This window comes from Diceros bicornis, chromosome 40 (genome assembly GCF_020826845.1).
Source record: "Diceros bicornis minor isolate mBicDic1 chromosome 40, mDicBic1.mat.cur, whole genome shotgun sequence".
Lineage (NCBI taxonomy): Eukaryota > Metazoa > Chordata > Mammalia > Perissodactyla > Rhinocerotidae > Diceros > Diceros bicornis.
In genome coordinates, this window is record NC_080779.1 from 14796966 (window position 1) to 14812461 (window position 15496).

Genomic DNA, 15496 nt, shown 5'->3' on the forward strand with positions numbered 1-15496 from the left:
AGGTCAAGTGGCAGGCTCAAGACTGTGCAGCTAGTTTGCAGCAGAGTCTGGACTAGATTCCAGATCACCTGACTCCCCAGGAGGTGACATGAAAGATGTCACACCACCTCCTGGACACTGATGCCAGGCCACCAACCAATGCTGACCACCACCCGGGGGATGAGGGAAGGGGAGAGGAACACCTGACAGCGTCGGGCTCTGGAGAAGCGTCTGTGGCTGACCCCACCCTGCTCTCGGATCGCCTGGGTATAATGCCACACTTCCCTGTTCCTGGAGCCGGCACATCTACTACAGTTTTTAGTACATTCTCTGGTCTGACGCTCCCTGAGAGGGAGAGCATGCAGGTGTCACCAACGTCGTTTACAGTGTGGGGAACAGAGGGCTAGAGAGCTCAACTCACCCACACAGGGCCTCATGGCCAGGGGCTGACCATGCTGGCCCTAAGCCCAGTTTTCTCATCCCTCCCTCCCTCTCCCAGAGAGGTAGGAGGAGGGGAGGGAGGCTGCCCCTGCAGTTCTGGGTGGGTTCACCTCCCATCCCCCCACCACTGCCAGCCTGGGGGAGCACATGCTGAGGAGACAGAGTCCTACAGGCACACAGCCCCCGGGCTCCCTCCCACAGGAAGTTCACACCTGCCTCGGCACTTCATCTCCTGCAGCAGCAGGGGCAGCGGCAAGTTCTCTGAGACAAACGCTTGCCACAGCAGTCGTGTTTTTGTTTTTGTTTTTAAGAAACATATATTTAAAAAAAAAATTTAAAAAGACACTTACCTAAGCTGAATTCTAAAATAGGCTCATCTGGATCTTGCATATTTCCTGAATCAAAAAGACATGACAGAAAAAAATCACCCTTGATAAATTTTTCCCCGCTTTTAGATTTTATGCAAAAACCCAACACATTTGTGGTAATCATTTCACAATACACGTAAATCAAGCCATCATGCTGTACACCTTCAACTTATACAGTGACGTATATCCATTATTTCTCAATAAAACTGGGGTAAAAAAACCAACACTACTTTTATTCCCCTCCGAAACTTATACGAGATGATGTCTTCATTTTCTAAACACTTTGCTTTTGAGGTTCCTAAGAAGTCTTGAACCCCAAGACCAAACCCCCTCCTCCTGGGGTCTGTATACCCACAACAGGCAAGGCTTTCATTACAGCCTGGGCACCTGCCAGACAGGCACCGTGGACATTCCCACGTCATCTACTGGCAAATGAGCCCTGCAGGTGCCCACCCAAACTGGAAAACTGTGGGCAGGTTTCAGTGGAAGCAGTTCCCAGGAAGAGGGCTGACTTTTCCCTCCCCATTCCGATGCAACCAGAAGGATGCCATACCAGGGCCCCCTCCAGCCTGGGGCAGTCACAGTGGGCTCATCCTGGCTGTCTGCCAGGTGCCCCAGGAGGCAGGTGTGGTCCTCTCAGCAGCACCACCACTGCGTGTGACCCACGCTCTGTGAGCTCATACCAAGAATCCAGAGAAGGCCCTGTGAGGCTCACCTGCCAGAGAGAGGCCGAGCATGTCGGCGGCCACATCGATGGTGGAAGCCCGCTGCATCGCACGGGCCCTGGCACTGTGGCGAGGGCTGTGCTCTCTTGCTGTCATGATGTCATTGGTGATGACGTGCTTCCTGTTCCTGGGTCAGACCACGCCTGATTCCCCGGGAAGTGCTGTCACCAAGCCCTAGTGCCCTAAGGTGGCAGTAGTCCTGAGAAATAGGAACAAACACTGGTAAGGAACACAGGGATGGCGACCAAGAGACACTGTGCTCTCACGGAGAGAGCACTTGACCTAACATAGGCAAGAAGCAGCAAAGCCAAGGTCCTCTGGCAGGCGAGGGGCCAGGGGTGGAGAGTCTAATGATTGAGGCCCCTTCCAATCACCTCTTCCTCTGCCCTCCCCAGAGCTCTCTCACACACACACCAACACGGTATGACCAAGGGATCCCATAAAGAAATCACGTTCTCTTCAACAAAGTCATGCCATGTTAAATGATGGTTTAAATATAATCATAAAATACAGCTTTGGAGATTTTCTTGTTTGCTTTATTATGCTTTTCCATTGGCAAGTCTCACAGAATCTTTAAAATTTTAAATCAATCCACTACGACCTCTGCTAGAGGGATGAAAGATGCATGAAAAGGGTTGCCACCCACCAGCTTCAACAGCGTGGCAGAATGCTGGAGAGACAAAGGCAAACGTCTCCAGCCTGCTCCCTTTCTTCCCGGAGCTACAGAAACTTCACGTGTCTCTCGGTCTAGGGTTTTCCTTCCCACAAAACATGTACGTGATAATCTGCCTAACCCAAGTGGACAGTGCTGTGCTATGAGTATGGAAGTCCTCTGGGCAAAGTGCCACTGCAGGGTGAATCAGACAGACGCTCTGGCACAGCGCAGAACTCACATTCTGCTCTAAGAAGCAAGAAGTGAGTTTCACATTTTTCCAACCCTATACACTACAATTCCCACTGACTCTAGAAGGAACCAAGCTTTAGAAGTTAAGAGAATTAGACTGAGCAATAGGCTGGATTAAAACACCCCTCTCAAAGCTCTCCATATATCCAGACACACCTGTCTTCTCAAAGTGTGTCAACACCTTTGCTCTTGAAAGGCCTGTGTTCCCGCCCTTGAGTTAATTTACCCAGCAACTTACTGGACATGTTTGTTCTTGGACCAGCAGAGACACGTGGCATTTCTTCATAGAAGCACATCCAAATCCATCATCTAAAAATAGAAAATCATAAACTTAACCAGCTGGTCACATATGAAGTTCTTGAGAATGCATATTATAATGCATAAGTCATAATTCCAATGCCTAGAAATACGGGGAAGCCAAGAGCTACTACAAGTTCCTTTGAGCTCCACGTACCAATCTAACCTTCTGGCTCAAAAACAAAGGTTTTGCTCAAAACCCAAAAGGAGAATAGAAAGTGTACATTCCTATCCCTCCTCCAGGGATGATCCAGGGGAATTTGGGCCAGCCCTACAGAACCTACTGGGCAGCTAGGATGTGGTTTAGAGAAAATGAGGGGATAGGAATCTGAGTGCCAGTCTTCCCGCTTACAAACGTCAGGCTCTGGGACAAGCTGCTGGGCCCCTCTGAGGTTCTGGTTTTTAGTGTCTAAGATGAGGCTAGTTGTACCCATCTCAGGAGGCTGCAGTGAGAACCAAATGTGCAAGAATGGGAGTGGGCTTTGCAAACTCCACTGGGCTCCCACCCCACAGTTGCTGCTGCCTGCACCGGGCACCTTCCTGTGGAGCAGAACATCCAGGCTCCAGCTCAGTCCCAGCACTGCTGGGGGCTGTCGGGCAGACCTCAGGGCCCAGTGCATGAGCATCGAAACTGTCGGGGTTTGGGGTGTAGTGTAAACGACAGGATAAACAGTTTCCTTTGCAGGCTGTGCCCCTACCCCTCCCACTGGGGGCACCCAGGAACCTTTAGCCTGGGCACCGCAGTAGAGAGGGCAGTGGCCTTGCTGGGCATTCACAGTAGAAGTCACCAAGGGGAAGACTCATCAGTTTGCTGACATCGAAAGGCATGAAGTCAAAAATACGCAAGGAAAATGGGAAAGACTGAGAAAGGACTTGCAGTACTAATATCTTATTTTACAGTAACCCTCGCACAAATTAATAACAAAAAACCCTCACTAACAATGCGAGTGGCAAAAGGTATGAATTCATAAAAGAGGAATACATGTGGTGAACATTCTGGAAAAGTGACCAAACTCATTCATAATAATTAAAGAAATGCTAAATATACCTATATTCACGTAAAGTAGCCTTCCAAAAGAGGTCTGTTTGCTCGTCTAATGAGAATACGCTTTGTTGGCAGACCTAGAGCTCTCCTATACTGTTGATAACATTTTAGAGTGGTATAAGCATTTCAGAAAGCAATTTGACATTATTTACCAAAATTTGTAAACAATAACAAAATTCTCACCAACAGTCCAAAGATGATTACTGTAGCATTACTTACAATGACAAACGCTGGACCCAATCTAAATGCCCAGCTACAGGTAAGTACACTCTGTAACAGCTATAATACACACTATTATACAGCTATTAAAATGATTATAACAAAGCCACTAAACATATGAAAAGTTCTTCAACCTCATTAGCCATCAGGAAAATGCTAATTATAACCATGAGATACCTCTGCACACCCACTACAATAGCTAAAATGAAAAAGACAGACAATACAAGTGTTGACAAGGATGTGGAATAAATGGAACCCTGATACACTGCTAGTGGAGTGTAAAATGGTACAGCCACGCTGGAAAACTGGCAGATCTACTCAAGCTGAACACATACGTACCCTGTGACCTAGTATATAACTCAGAGTGGAAGTGCTAACAGAAATGCGTACTTATGCTCACCAAAAAAAAAAAGGTGTAAAGAACATTTAGAGCAGTAACATTCATAAAAGTCAAAAACTAGAAACAATCCAAATGTGCATCAACAGTAGAATGGACAAAACAACACAGGTGACTCTTTGAAACAATATCAAGGGCAATAGTCAGACACATGAGAGCATTTTCTAGGCAATTCCATTTCTTTTTTTTTCCGAGGAAGATGGTTCCTGAGCTAACATCTGTGCCAATCCTCCTCTATTTTGTGTGTGGGTCACTGCCACAGCATGGCTTGACAAGTGGTGTAGGTCTGAGTGGTGTAGGTCTGCATGCCTATCTATGACGGTCAAGCACAGGCCAAATGAGTCTGTGGTGTCAGAAGTCAGGACAGTGGTATCTTTGAGGGGAGAGGACTGACAGGGGAGGGCGTGACGAGGCTTGTGGGGCTCTGGTAATGTTCTCTCTCCTGATCTGGGTGCTGGTTCCCGGAGTGAATTTACTGTGTGAAAACTCATCAAGCCGTACATGAATGATTTTTATAGCTCAATAAAAAGTTTAATTTTTTAATGACTATAATAAAGACAACACAGCATGAAAAAACATCTATGTCAGTTCTGCATCATGTGTGTTTTTAACGCAATATTCTCCCCGTGCTCTGGTTACAGCCATTTAAAAAGATATGACAGAGGCAAAATGCCAGCAGGACACCACATCAAGACGACGGCCACATGTGGGGGCATGACCATGGGAAACTGTTTCCTTTCTTAGCTTACTGTCATCCTCTCATGTCACTGAAAGTGCACCCCATGCTGGCCAGAGGCAGAGGCAGCACCCTGGGTATGAATTAACTCAAGGAAGGAGCTCTTCTCTCTTGCACCTTTTCCCAGTGTATCTCCAGCATTTCATCGCCCTGCCTGGCTGCCCTGCACAGCTTGCAGAGAGGTTGCAATCACTCCACTTCACTCGGAACAGCGGAGAGGCCTCCTAACAGAGGGCAACATCTGTACTCCGACATCTCGTCAGCCCAAGGGAGGTTCCCAATCTCTCTTCCCTCCCGTACTCCCTCCCCCCTCCCCTTGCAGAGTCCCTGCCCACTCCTCCCATCTGCCCCCTCCCCTAGAGGGGTGGTTGGTATTATAGGTATGGCGAGATTCTGGGGATAGAAATGCTTAAAGGGGAACAACAACAGACTAATTTTACACTTGATATAGTTCACAGATCAGAGAAGCTTTTAGGTCAAAAGGACCTCAGAAGGTACTTCATGGTTATTTGGGGGCATTTAATTAAGATCTGCAATTTAAGTCATCAAGACCCAGAACGGAACGCTAATTTGCACAGCTGAACTCGATTTTCCTTATTAGTCTCATTAATTTAAGATAATCCGCCAAGGATTCTTATATTCCCAAGGTCCCTCTTTTCCCATTTGAGGACCAGAGCTCATCAGGAAGAAAAACCACACTTAAAGAGGACAGAGAGCATGTGGGAGTTGTTTAAGGGACTGACATTTTTTCCTGAGGGGCAAGAAGAAAGAAGGAAGCAATAAATCATAAAACTAACTGCCTCCTCTCCTGACCCTGTGAGAGAGGTTCGACCTCATCTGACAAGAGGACACAGGTCATCAAGTCGACAGCAAACCCAAAAATGTCCCTTCCACCCATGTGGGGGCAGGGGAGACTATGGTAGAGGGACGTGTAAGGAAGATGGAGAGGGATGTTACATTCACACGGGTTCATGGGATTAGTGAGGGTCGGTAATGACCATCAGAAGCTTCTCAAGGAACCAGTCTTGGGAAAGGTCTGCCTTTCTCCTCCTCCACGGGTCAAGGAATCTCAGGCCTGGAAGGGGTTTTGGAGGCCACTCCAACTCAATAACCTCTCAGGGGCTGCTGAGCTGGAGTTGGTGGGGGGACTAACCACAGAGCTCCATTTTTGTCTGTCTTATACACTGGGGTATTTCTGAAAATAATCTTAAAGAGGAGTTGCACAGATGACGTCGTGGAAGTCTAGACAGGGTGACTTTCTCAAGGTCACGTGGAGATAAAGGATGAACTATCAGAATCAACCCAAAGCAAAGAACCTGAACACAACTGGGGCTGTTCTCCCTGCCCCCCAGACCCCCAGCCTATGGCTGTCATTGGGGGCAGCAAACGGGCTAAGAGCAAACCTTCCCCGGAGCCTCCACGCTCCAAACTCAGGCAGCACAAGAGAGAAAGTCAGATGAAAGGCTTGTGAGTCAGAGCGTGAATCAACAGCCCCTGAGGAGGAGGTGATTTCAGGAGTCAGAAAGAGGAAGAGTTTTCTCTCAAAATCCCAAATCCAGGATAGCCACAATCGCTGATCGAGGAGGCGTCACAGTGCTCACTGGCACCAAAAATCTCTACTAGCAATAACCTAAGAGAGACAGCCGCCCCTTCCCACACGGAGCCTTTGCTGCAGACAGAGCCCAGCAGCCAACAGCCTTTCCTCAGAGGCTTCCGAACGCGGCCAGCCAGTCTGTTCCTCAAGATAATGCACTTCCTTGCGTGACCGTGGGATGACCAGCTGGGCACCTCGTGTCTTGCGAATGCCAGACTTAAACTCCTTGCTTCTTCCACATCCTCCTGGGCGCCTCGTTCCAGCCTAAACACAGACCAGGCGGTCCAACCAACACCAACTAAGCAGACAAACCGTCAGCGTCTGTGGCTGACTGCGCTTGCTCACCTGGGCCTGGCTTTGTCCTTCTTCCCAGGCACACAGACAGGTTACTCTCTCCAGCCCCTTCCAGTTCGATAAAGCTGTGTGACCGAGTGCAGAAGAGAGGCACACCAGCTTAGACGGGGATGGTAAAACCACTCACAGGATCCTCCAACGCTCTCTCTTCCCTGGATTCCTGGCTGGGTGCAGGGGACTGAGTGGATAACTCAAGGCCCCAGGGTAAGGTGGAGGTACTAGATGGAAGGAAACCAGGTCCCTGAGACTGTGTGGAGCAGAGCCCAGCTCCCTGCCCCTCCTCCACATACAACCTACAGGGAGCTTAACTTGAGTAAGAAATAAATCTCCATTGTGTGAAGCCACTGAGATTTGGGGGTTGGTTGTTATAGCAGCTCACATTAGTTACCTCGACTAAAGTCACACACCAGGCACTCAATAAATGGTTATGATGAAAATAAAAATTATAACCACCGTTAAAACTTACTGCACAATGATTGAGAAAGAATGATGCTGGGCCGGCCCTGCGGCTTAGCGGTTAAGTGCATGTGCTCCGCTACTGGCGGCCCGGGTTTGGATCCCGGGCGCGCACCGACGCACCGCTTCTCCGGCCATGCTGAGACCGCGTCCCACATACAGCAACTAGAAGGATGTGCAACTATGACATACAACTACCTACTGGGGCTTTGGGGGAAAAAAAAAAGGAGGAGGATTGGCAATGGATGTTAGCTCAGAGCTGGTCTTCCTCAGCAAAAAGAGGAGGATTCACACGGATGTTAGCTCAGGGCTGATCTTCCTCACAAAAAAAAAAAAAAAGAAAGAAAGAATGATGCTTTGTTCTCTGAATGAGGTATGCCTAGCTCATGAGAAAGGAGCCCACAGGTGGCAGGCAGACTACCACCGGGCTCCAGGAGATGGGAAGAGCACAGAGAAGCAAAAACTCCACTTTAGCAGGGAGTCAACATGACGAATCTTTTGCCCGCTCTCTAACTCCAGGTCAAACTCAGGTCACCGTGATATTTCCTGCCTCTCCTCCACCCCCAATATCCCCCGGCTAGGCCTGGACCTCACCACCCTGGACACACCGTGGTGGAAGCTGGCCTTAATGTCAGGAAAGCAGGTTCTGTGAGGTGACCCTACAGCTGAGAAACCAACTAAGAGAGAAAAAGAGATCCATCTCTACCACAGGGCACCCAAGATCAGCCTCTGTTCCCACGGGTCCCCTGGAGCCAGCTGAGAATTGAGGCTACCCAGGTCTCCACCCAGACCTGGTCTACACCCCATAGGGGCTTTGGGACCCTCTGGGATTCAGGGCCACCAATTCCTTGAAGCCTAGCAAATAAGAGAATGACAACAGCATGGGTGCAAAACTCCATGACACAGGCACAAACTTGGGGATGGGGACAAGCCGGGTGGGGTAAAGCAGCCGATGATGAGAACTGGGTCAAAGCCAGGCAGCTGTGGTAACACGGACGGGCAAGTGTCTCCAGAGGAGCAGAAACAGTGTCTCCAGAATGTCCAAGGGCAAGGGTGACCAGCAAACTGGCAGCTCCACTCCAGGGAAAAGGCAGAACTGATCGTGTGCAGGCTCGGCACACCCAACATCAAAACATTTCATAATCTGCTCCCAGCATCTCCCCAGGTCGGTCACCAGCAAAGAAGATTCAGCACATGGGCAACGACCAGGAAGGCCTGGCTTCTGAATATTCCAGAACAACAGCCAATGGCAGAAAATTCCTCTGGCTTATATTTGACATGAATGAATGAATGAATGAATGTGTGCCTCTACATGACAACTCAAAAATTTAAATGCTATGAATCAAGTTTCGATGCAAAGAAAATGACAGAATCGTTGTGGACAGAGGAGTGTGCTACTGGGGTGAGGAAACGCTGAAATTCATTCTTCCTTAAGACAAACTCGAGAAGGCTGCTGAGAAAAGTTAAAGAAAAGAACGTTAATGAAGGAAATCGCCATCTGATGTAAAGCAGAGAAGGGTTATGGGGTGGGTATGAGTCATTAAAAGCAGAGAAAAGGGACAGGTTCTGGGAGGCAGGAGGAGTTAGGCCTTCCTTTATTTTAACTTGCCCACTTTGGGGACTTCTTCACCCGTTGGATGCTCCACCACTTTGCACCCCTCCCCAAATGCATGAGAATAGTGGAAGCAAGCAGGTCTTTCATTTTTTTCTGTTTCAAACAAGTCAACTGCCTAACAAAGATCTTACTCTTTCAAACAAAGTCAAATATGTCTCCTTACCATAAAAAGCAAGGAATGCTGCCTGCTTAAAAGGCTCAGGTATTACCTGGGCAGGAAATGCCAGACGCCCCAGGAACAGAGACAAGGGTGGAGGGCCTCTAGGAAGCTGGTTTTTAGGAAGGAGGTGAGGGGGCTGCCCTCAGTTGTCCTCAGAGGAAGAATGCCCTCCTGCGCTCTGGCCCCAAGCCCACCAGGCCCCGGACACTCCGGTCCGCAGAGGGCTCTCAACACCTGCCCTTCTGAGACCTGAACCCTTGGGATCAACCTGCAGAGGCCCAGAGCTGGGCTCATGAATGCAAGCACATGCTCAGTTAATGTCACTCAGATCCCTCCTCCTCTACAAGTGACTGTGCAAGAGCTACTGAGCTTCTCTCTGCCTCAGTTTCACAATCTGTAAAACAGGAATAATAACACCTACTCACTGGGATGCACTGAACAGCAAGCACACATGTAAAGAAACATGTACAACACCCACACAGAGCCTGGCGCACAGAGACATCAGACACGTGAGTTTCTCTCCTTGGCTTTTCATAACCCCCTATGCATCTAGTCCCGCACTGCACTTTTCTGGGGCCTTCTGTGAGCCTGGAAGGCCCTTCCCTCCAGATGAGACTATTTACATTTTTACCCAACTTTCCAGCTTTCCTGAACTTCTCAAGCAGAACTCTTCACCCAGGGCCATGGCTCTTTGCTTGTGCTTCAGTTCATAACGATCGTGTTTTCTAAACCAAAAAGTTAGGCCTACAGGCTGCTGTTGGGAAAGAACAGGTGAACAGAGCACCATTCCTGGAGGCGGTGTGGCTTGGTGGTGGAGCCTGGGCACTGGTGTCAGACCTGGTCAGCCACTGGGAGCCATGTCACCTTCACAGGCCTTGGTTCCCTCAACTGTAAAATGAGGATATGCCTGCTGCTAGAAGGAATCCACCGCCCCCCAATCAGAGAGGCGAGTGTAGAAGCAGACACTGGCCCAGCCCCCTAGAGAAGAGGGGTGACTGCTCTATGTCTCAGGGCCGGAGGTCCATTAGGATCCTGTTCTTGAGAGGGGACACGACATTCCTCCTGGGCTGGAGAAAGGCTGTAGGGAGGCCCGCTTCCTCCCACCCCTTCGGAGCCGGGGACCCTGCTCTCTCCTACTTCCTGCTCCCTGCACCTGCACCAGGCCTCGGGCCAGGAGAGAGAAGTTCACTGTGAGTAAATCTCCAGCTCAGAACACCGCCTAACACATGAGCATGCTACAAAGCATCGGTCCAGTGCCGTGAGTATTTAAATGCAGGAAACGAATGTGCCTTACAAAGCCAAGCACAGGAAAACAAGACATGTGCTGCAGCTGGTGTATATTCTCATCTGCAGACACAAACAACCCAACAACCCAACCCAGGGCCCCACTGGGCCTGTGCGCAGCAGGAGACATTCAATCTTTTACCTCCTGCTTCCCATTTCCCCAAGCCCTGTTCTCTGCTGGTGACACTGAACAGGTAGCAGTGGCAATGAGTTCACCCAATTTAATTAACTAACCTGCTTCATTAGTTTAATGAATTCGGTAGCTGATACAACATAACGCCTTAACCCAGATTCAAACACGCATCTCTGACTCCAATGGAGGAGTTGGTCACCTTGGGTGGGCCTGTGGATATTCCTCTAAACGATGGGCAGGGGCGAGTGCCTCTGAACAGGACAAGCCCAGATTGTTCCAGCTCCCCCTACAGCCCCTTGGTATTCCTATCTCAGTCAACAGCAGCTCCATCCTTCCATTTGCTCCAGCCAAGAAACAAAATCAGCACAGGCTCCTAGATTCCTCTTCCTCCCACACCCAATCCATCAGCAGTTCTGTCGGCTCTATCTTCCCCATAGATCCAGACTTCAACCTGCCTCAGCACCCCTGCCCCACTGCCCCGGCTTCCGATCAATCCCTCTGCAGCCCCCCGTCTGTCTCAACACTGCACTGGCGAGACCCATGAACCCTTCCATCAGTGTCTTCATCTGGCCTCCACCCTGGCCTCCTTGCTGCTCAGGCCTCCTGGCCGACCCTCCTCTGTGAGGCTGCTCCTCCTCTGAGGACAACGGAGGGCAGCCCCCTCACCTCCTTGCTAAAAACCAGCTTCTCCAGGAGGTCTTCAGGACAGCCCAGTTTAAAACTGCAGCTCAGCCCCTTGTGGCTCACCTACAAACCATGAACCTTCAGGGGATGTTCTGTAGGAACTAGTTTGAAAATACGTCACCATGAAAAGAGTGCTTAAAAGTGTTTGTGCTGGGGGCCGGCCTGGTGGCATAGTGGTTAAGTTCACACGCTCCGCTTTGGTGGCCAGCGGTTCGCGGGTTTGGATCCCGCCCGCGGACCTACACACTGCTTATCAAGCCATGCTGTGGCAGCATCCCACACACAGAATAGAGGAAGATAGGCACAGATGTTAGCTCAGGGCCAACCTTCATCAGCAAAAAAAAAAAAAAGTGTGTGTGCTGAGCAACATGCGTGCCAACACTAGGTCTGGGTGCTCACATCCGGGAGAGGAGAGAGACGTGTTAATAACAAGCAAATGCAATGTGAGGGAAGGGCCAGCAGCAGCTGCAGGTCGGTGGGGGTCCTCTGGCCGCCTCTGCTATAACAAGCCCTCCCACACACTTCAGCCACTTTTCTTAAGCACCTGCACTTTCTTGCTTCTATACCTCATGCTGTTTCTTCTCTATAAACTGACAGTCTCTTCAACAACAGTGAGGGTCTCTCATGGACCAGGCCTTAGAGATACAAAGATGAACAGCCAGGCCTAGTCAAGAAATGCATCACAACAAATGTAACAAAAACATGAACAGTGAACAATCTGAGGGCCACACTGGTGCTGGTGAAACCTCTTCTGAAATCTTCTGTTATGTGAGGCTGGCCTGCTATTCCCTCCTTCCCAGCAGGGGCGCCCCAGGCACTGGAACCAGGGTTTCTGGAGGCTCTTTCTTAGGGTGAATCAATCCAGTGTTCTTATACATTACTCCTCTCACTACCACGCACCAGGCTTCATTTGTCATTTGATTACGACATAAGTTTCCCAGAACACCACAAAGAAAGAAAGAAATGGAAACACTGCACTGAGCACTACAGTCCATCGTAAGAGCTGCCTGTTGGTACTGAGACAATGCACACCCGTGTCAATGCCATTCTCTCTCCTAGAAATCTCCATGACACTGACAAGTCTCAGGTCTTGCTCCACTGTCAATTCGGCCACTCGAAACCCTCACACAATAAACTGAAAGTTCGCCTGTATGTTGGCCAGGTAGCCTCTCAGGAGTGCCACAGAAATTTCCAAATAGGTGTGTAAAACGACTGAGGAAACCATCCAGTATCTATCAACTCCCACTGTCAACGAAGACATGCAGTTCCCAAAGGACCAAGAGCCAGAGATGAGGACAATTGCTTCCCTGTGACCTGTGGGTCAGCTTATGTCTGAGTGGGACTCCGTAAAGGCCCCCCCCAGCTAATGAAGAAAGGTATCATCGCTGGCCCAGATGCCCGCCACCCCCAGGGGACTTACGCAAAACTTGGTTCCAGGAGGCGCATCCAGCAGAGAACTCTCTGTCTCCTCCAGGCCTGGGTGGGGGCGCTAAGCCCTACACTGGGCTGGGTGTGCCCCACTCATTGCCAGAGACTGCTCTTTCACTTCCCTTTTCTTTTCCCACCCAAACCCAAGGCTGTAAGGCCTGGCCTGGTGCCTGCTTCTACCTCCCCCAACCCAGAGCTGGCCACCTGGGAGCTGGGCCCTGCCCTCCTCCAGCCACCAGGGCCATACCACCCCAGACTCTGCTTCTCTCCTCCCCTCTCTGTGGGAGGGGTCTGTCCTTTTAGATAAGGGAATGGAGTGTAGGTATGGCCACAGCTGCTCAAGCCTCCTCAGGCTCACAGTGCAAAGAGCGGGGTGCCCTCCCAGGGGCGGTGGCTCACACCCTACCTACAGCAACTCCCTCTGTGCCTTGTTCTGACAGTGCTTCTATTCACCCCATCATCCCAGACCTTGGGGGTTCAGTGACAAGGCTGTCACGGTGAGGGCAGGTTCTGGGTACTCCTGCTATCCAGGCCAAAACACCATACTTGACAGCCAGGTCACTTGCACTGCAGGTTGGAAAGCCCAATTCAGATGAGTTTAAGCAGAAAGGTATGTTTGTCATGAGGATTCTGGGCTGACTTACAAAACTTGAGCAGGAACATGGCTGAGCTGGCCCATGGCCCTCAATGTCAGCAGCACAGACAACTCTTCTCGGCTCCCCTCTGCTCACCCATATCATTCTCCCCTCTCCCTGCAAATGAACCTGTGCACAGGGTGGTGTCAAGGTAGCCAACAGGCCCCAACTTTGAACTCTCCAGCTCTAGCCACTGAAGAGGCTGAATGCACAGATTTCCTCTGAGTCTCCAGTCCAGCTCTCTCCATGGAAGGTAATCCAAGAGTCTAACTTGGGCCAGGGGCCCCTCGCTGGAGACCTGGGGTCACACTGTAGCATGGGTGCTCCCATGAGAACCATGACTTGGTGGGAGAGAGTTCCCAAGAAGGGGTTGTAGGGGAGGCTGGACAGAATCATCTCAATTCACCACAACTTGTAGTAGCCAAATGCAGAGAGCCTATAGCGAATGTTTCTTATACTTTAAAGAGAACAGTCAAAGAACTCCCAGTGTTAACTAAATCTTTTTTATATTATTTAAAATAGACAACATAAACATAAAATTAGGTATAAACTCTTTTTCTTTGGAGCTCTTAAATTACTATAAAACTAAAAGGGATCTATAAATTAATGATGAACAAAATCCCAATACAAATGAACTCATGTTTATGTTAACAACATGATGGAACAGAAACATCACAAAAACAACCCTGACTGATCCAGGGGCCTCTCCTGCCACACCTTCCACTCCACCCTTGCCTGGCCTGAGGCCAGAAATGCCCACAGTGGCCAATTTAGTCCACCAGCAGCTATTTGGTGAAAATAACAGTGGCCAGCAGCCACCATTCCCAAAAAAGTGAGTTGTCAAGGGGGCAGAGGAGTGGAGATACGGCAACACTTCCCTGCACTGTGAACAGGGAGTCTATGGATTCCGGATGGCAGGGCACTCCAACATGCTGTTTTGCTCATCTGCATGAAATCAAGAGAGTTACAGGAAAAAGGTGCAAAACACAGCTTTATGGCTTGCTGTGTAAAAATGCAAGACTGAAAATGCCAGTTACCTTCCCTGAGTCCCCACGACGGAGCGCTCCCACTGTGGGCCATGGTAGGTGCAAACTCGAGATGGTGCCCACGACGCTTCCTTTTGTGAAGAGCAGCCATCTGTCTTTCCCACCCATTACTCCTCCCCTCAGTCTGTTCGCAGCATTACGCTCCTCCAGGACTTCATCAATATCTGCTGTGGATTCACGTAAGGATCAAATTTCTCATAATGCTTTCAACCCGCGGGAGAAGTTCAAGGGAGGAGGAGACCAAGAACTGCCTTCTGGCCACTCAACCTGCCTCATCTGGTCTCCACGCAAAGAAACACCTTGTCTAGAGATCATCTCAGGTAGAAAACCTCACTGGGGGAGAAGTAGGAGGTGACCAACAACGACACGGCTCACAAACGCCTTCCATGTCGCCTGGCTTGCTGGGTCCTCACACCTCACTGCTGGGCAGTGGTTTCACAGATGGAGCCAGGCTCACAAGGGTAGACAGGCTTCTTGAGAGTCATGAGCTATGGAGGGAAGTCAGAACACAAAAACGGGCCTTGCTAGTCCAGTACTCTTTCTACTGTACAAAACAGAGCACAGGGTACGTTAATTCAAGCTACAACCAAATGCTAATAAAAGGCACACTCTTTTTTACTTGTCGAGTTCCTTTTTTAAGTACTTTCACATATCTTATTTTAATCTTACAAAGTTTATTAGAATATTATTTTCTACCGTCCATCCCTTCTCAGGACCCCCTAAAAGGAAATATCTCAGATTCAAGACACACTAAACAGTATTTCCCTCTCCGTCCCCACCCACAGTCTTTACAAGTGCCCCTCTGGTTCCTCAGTCTCTGAACCAATCTCCAGCTCTCACATTAAGCAACACTAGATACCAGAGAGGAAACGGCTCTTCCAAGAGAAGGCAAAAGAGAGAACTTTAGGATGGCAGCAGCTTCTCTTATTGCATCATCCGTGTTTGACTTCCTTTTCCTAAGCTGAAATTAAGCTCCTTGAAATATTTTTGTCAAAA

General features: G+C 49.5%; 1 protein-coding gene across 7 annotated transcripts in view; it reads right to left on the bottom strand.

Annotated features, from left to right (window-relative positions):
- INPP4A (inositol polyphosphate-4-phosphatase type I A) overlaps window positions 1–15496 on the bottom strand; it is a 138576-nt gene that overhangs the window by 60589 nt on the left and 62491 nt on the right. For 6 of the 7 annotated variants that reach the window (XM_058534503.1, XM_058534501.1, XM_058534498.1 and 3 more), the window contains exons 2-4: window positions 2656–2726; window positions 1504–1712; window positions 771–815 (exon numbers count right to left, since the gene is read on the bottom strand). In XM_058534503.1, the coding sequence (XP_058390486.1) occupies window positions 771–815; window positions 1504–1609 (151 nt within the window). In that variant the 5' untranslated portion in view covers window positions 1610–1712; window positions 2656–2726. Of the gene's footprint in view, window positions 1–770; window positions 816–1503; window positions 1713–2655; window positions 2727–7050; window positions 7239–15496 lie in introns of those variants that run through there. The other variant, XM_058534499.1, reaches the window with a different exon arrangement.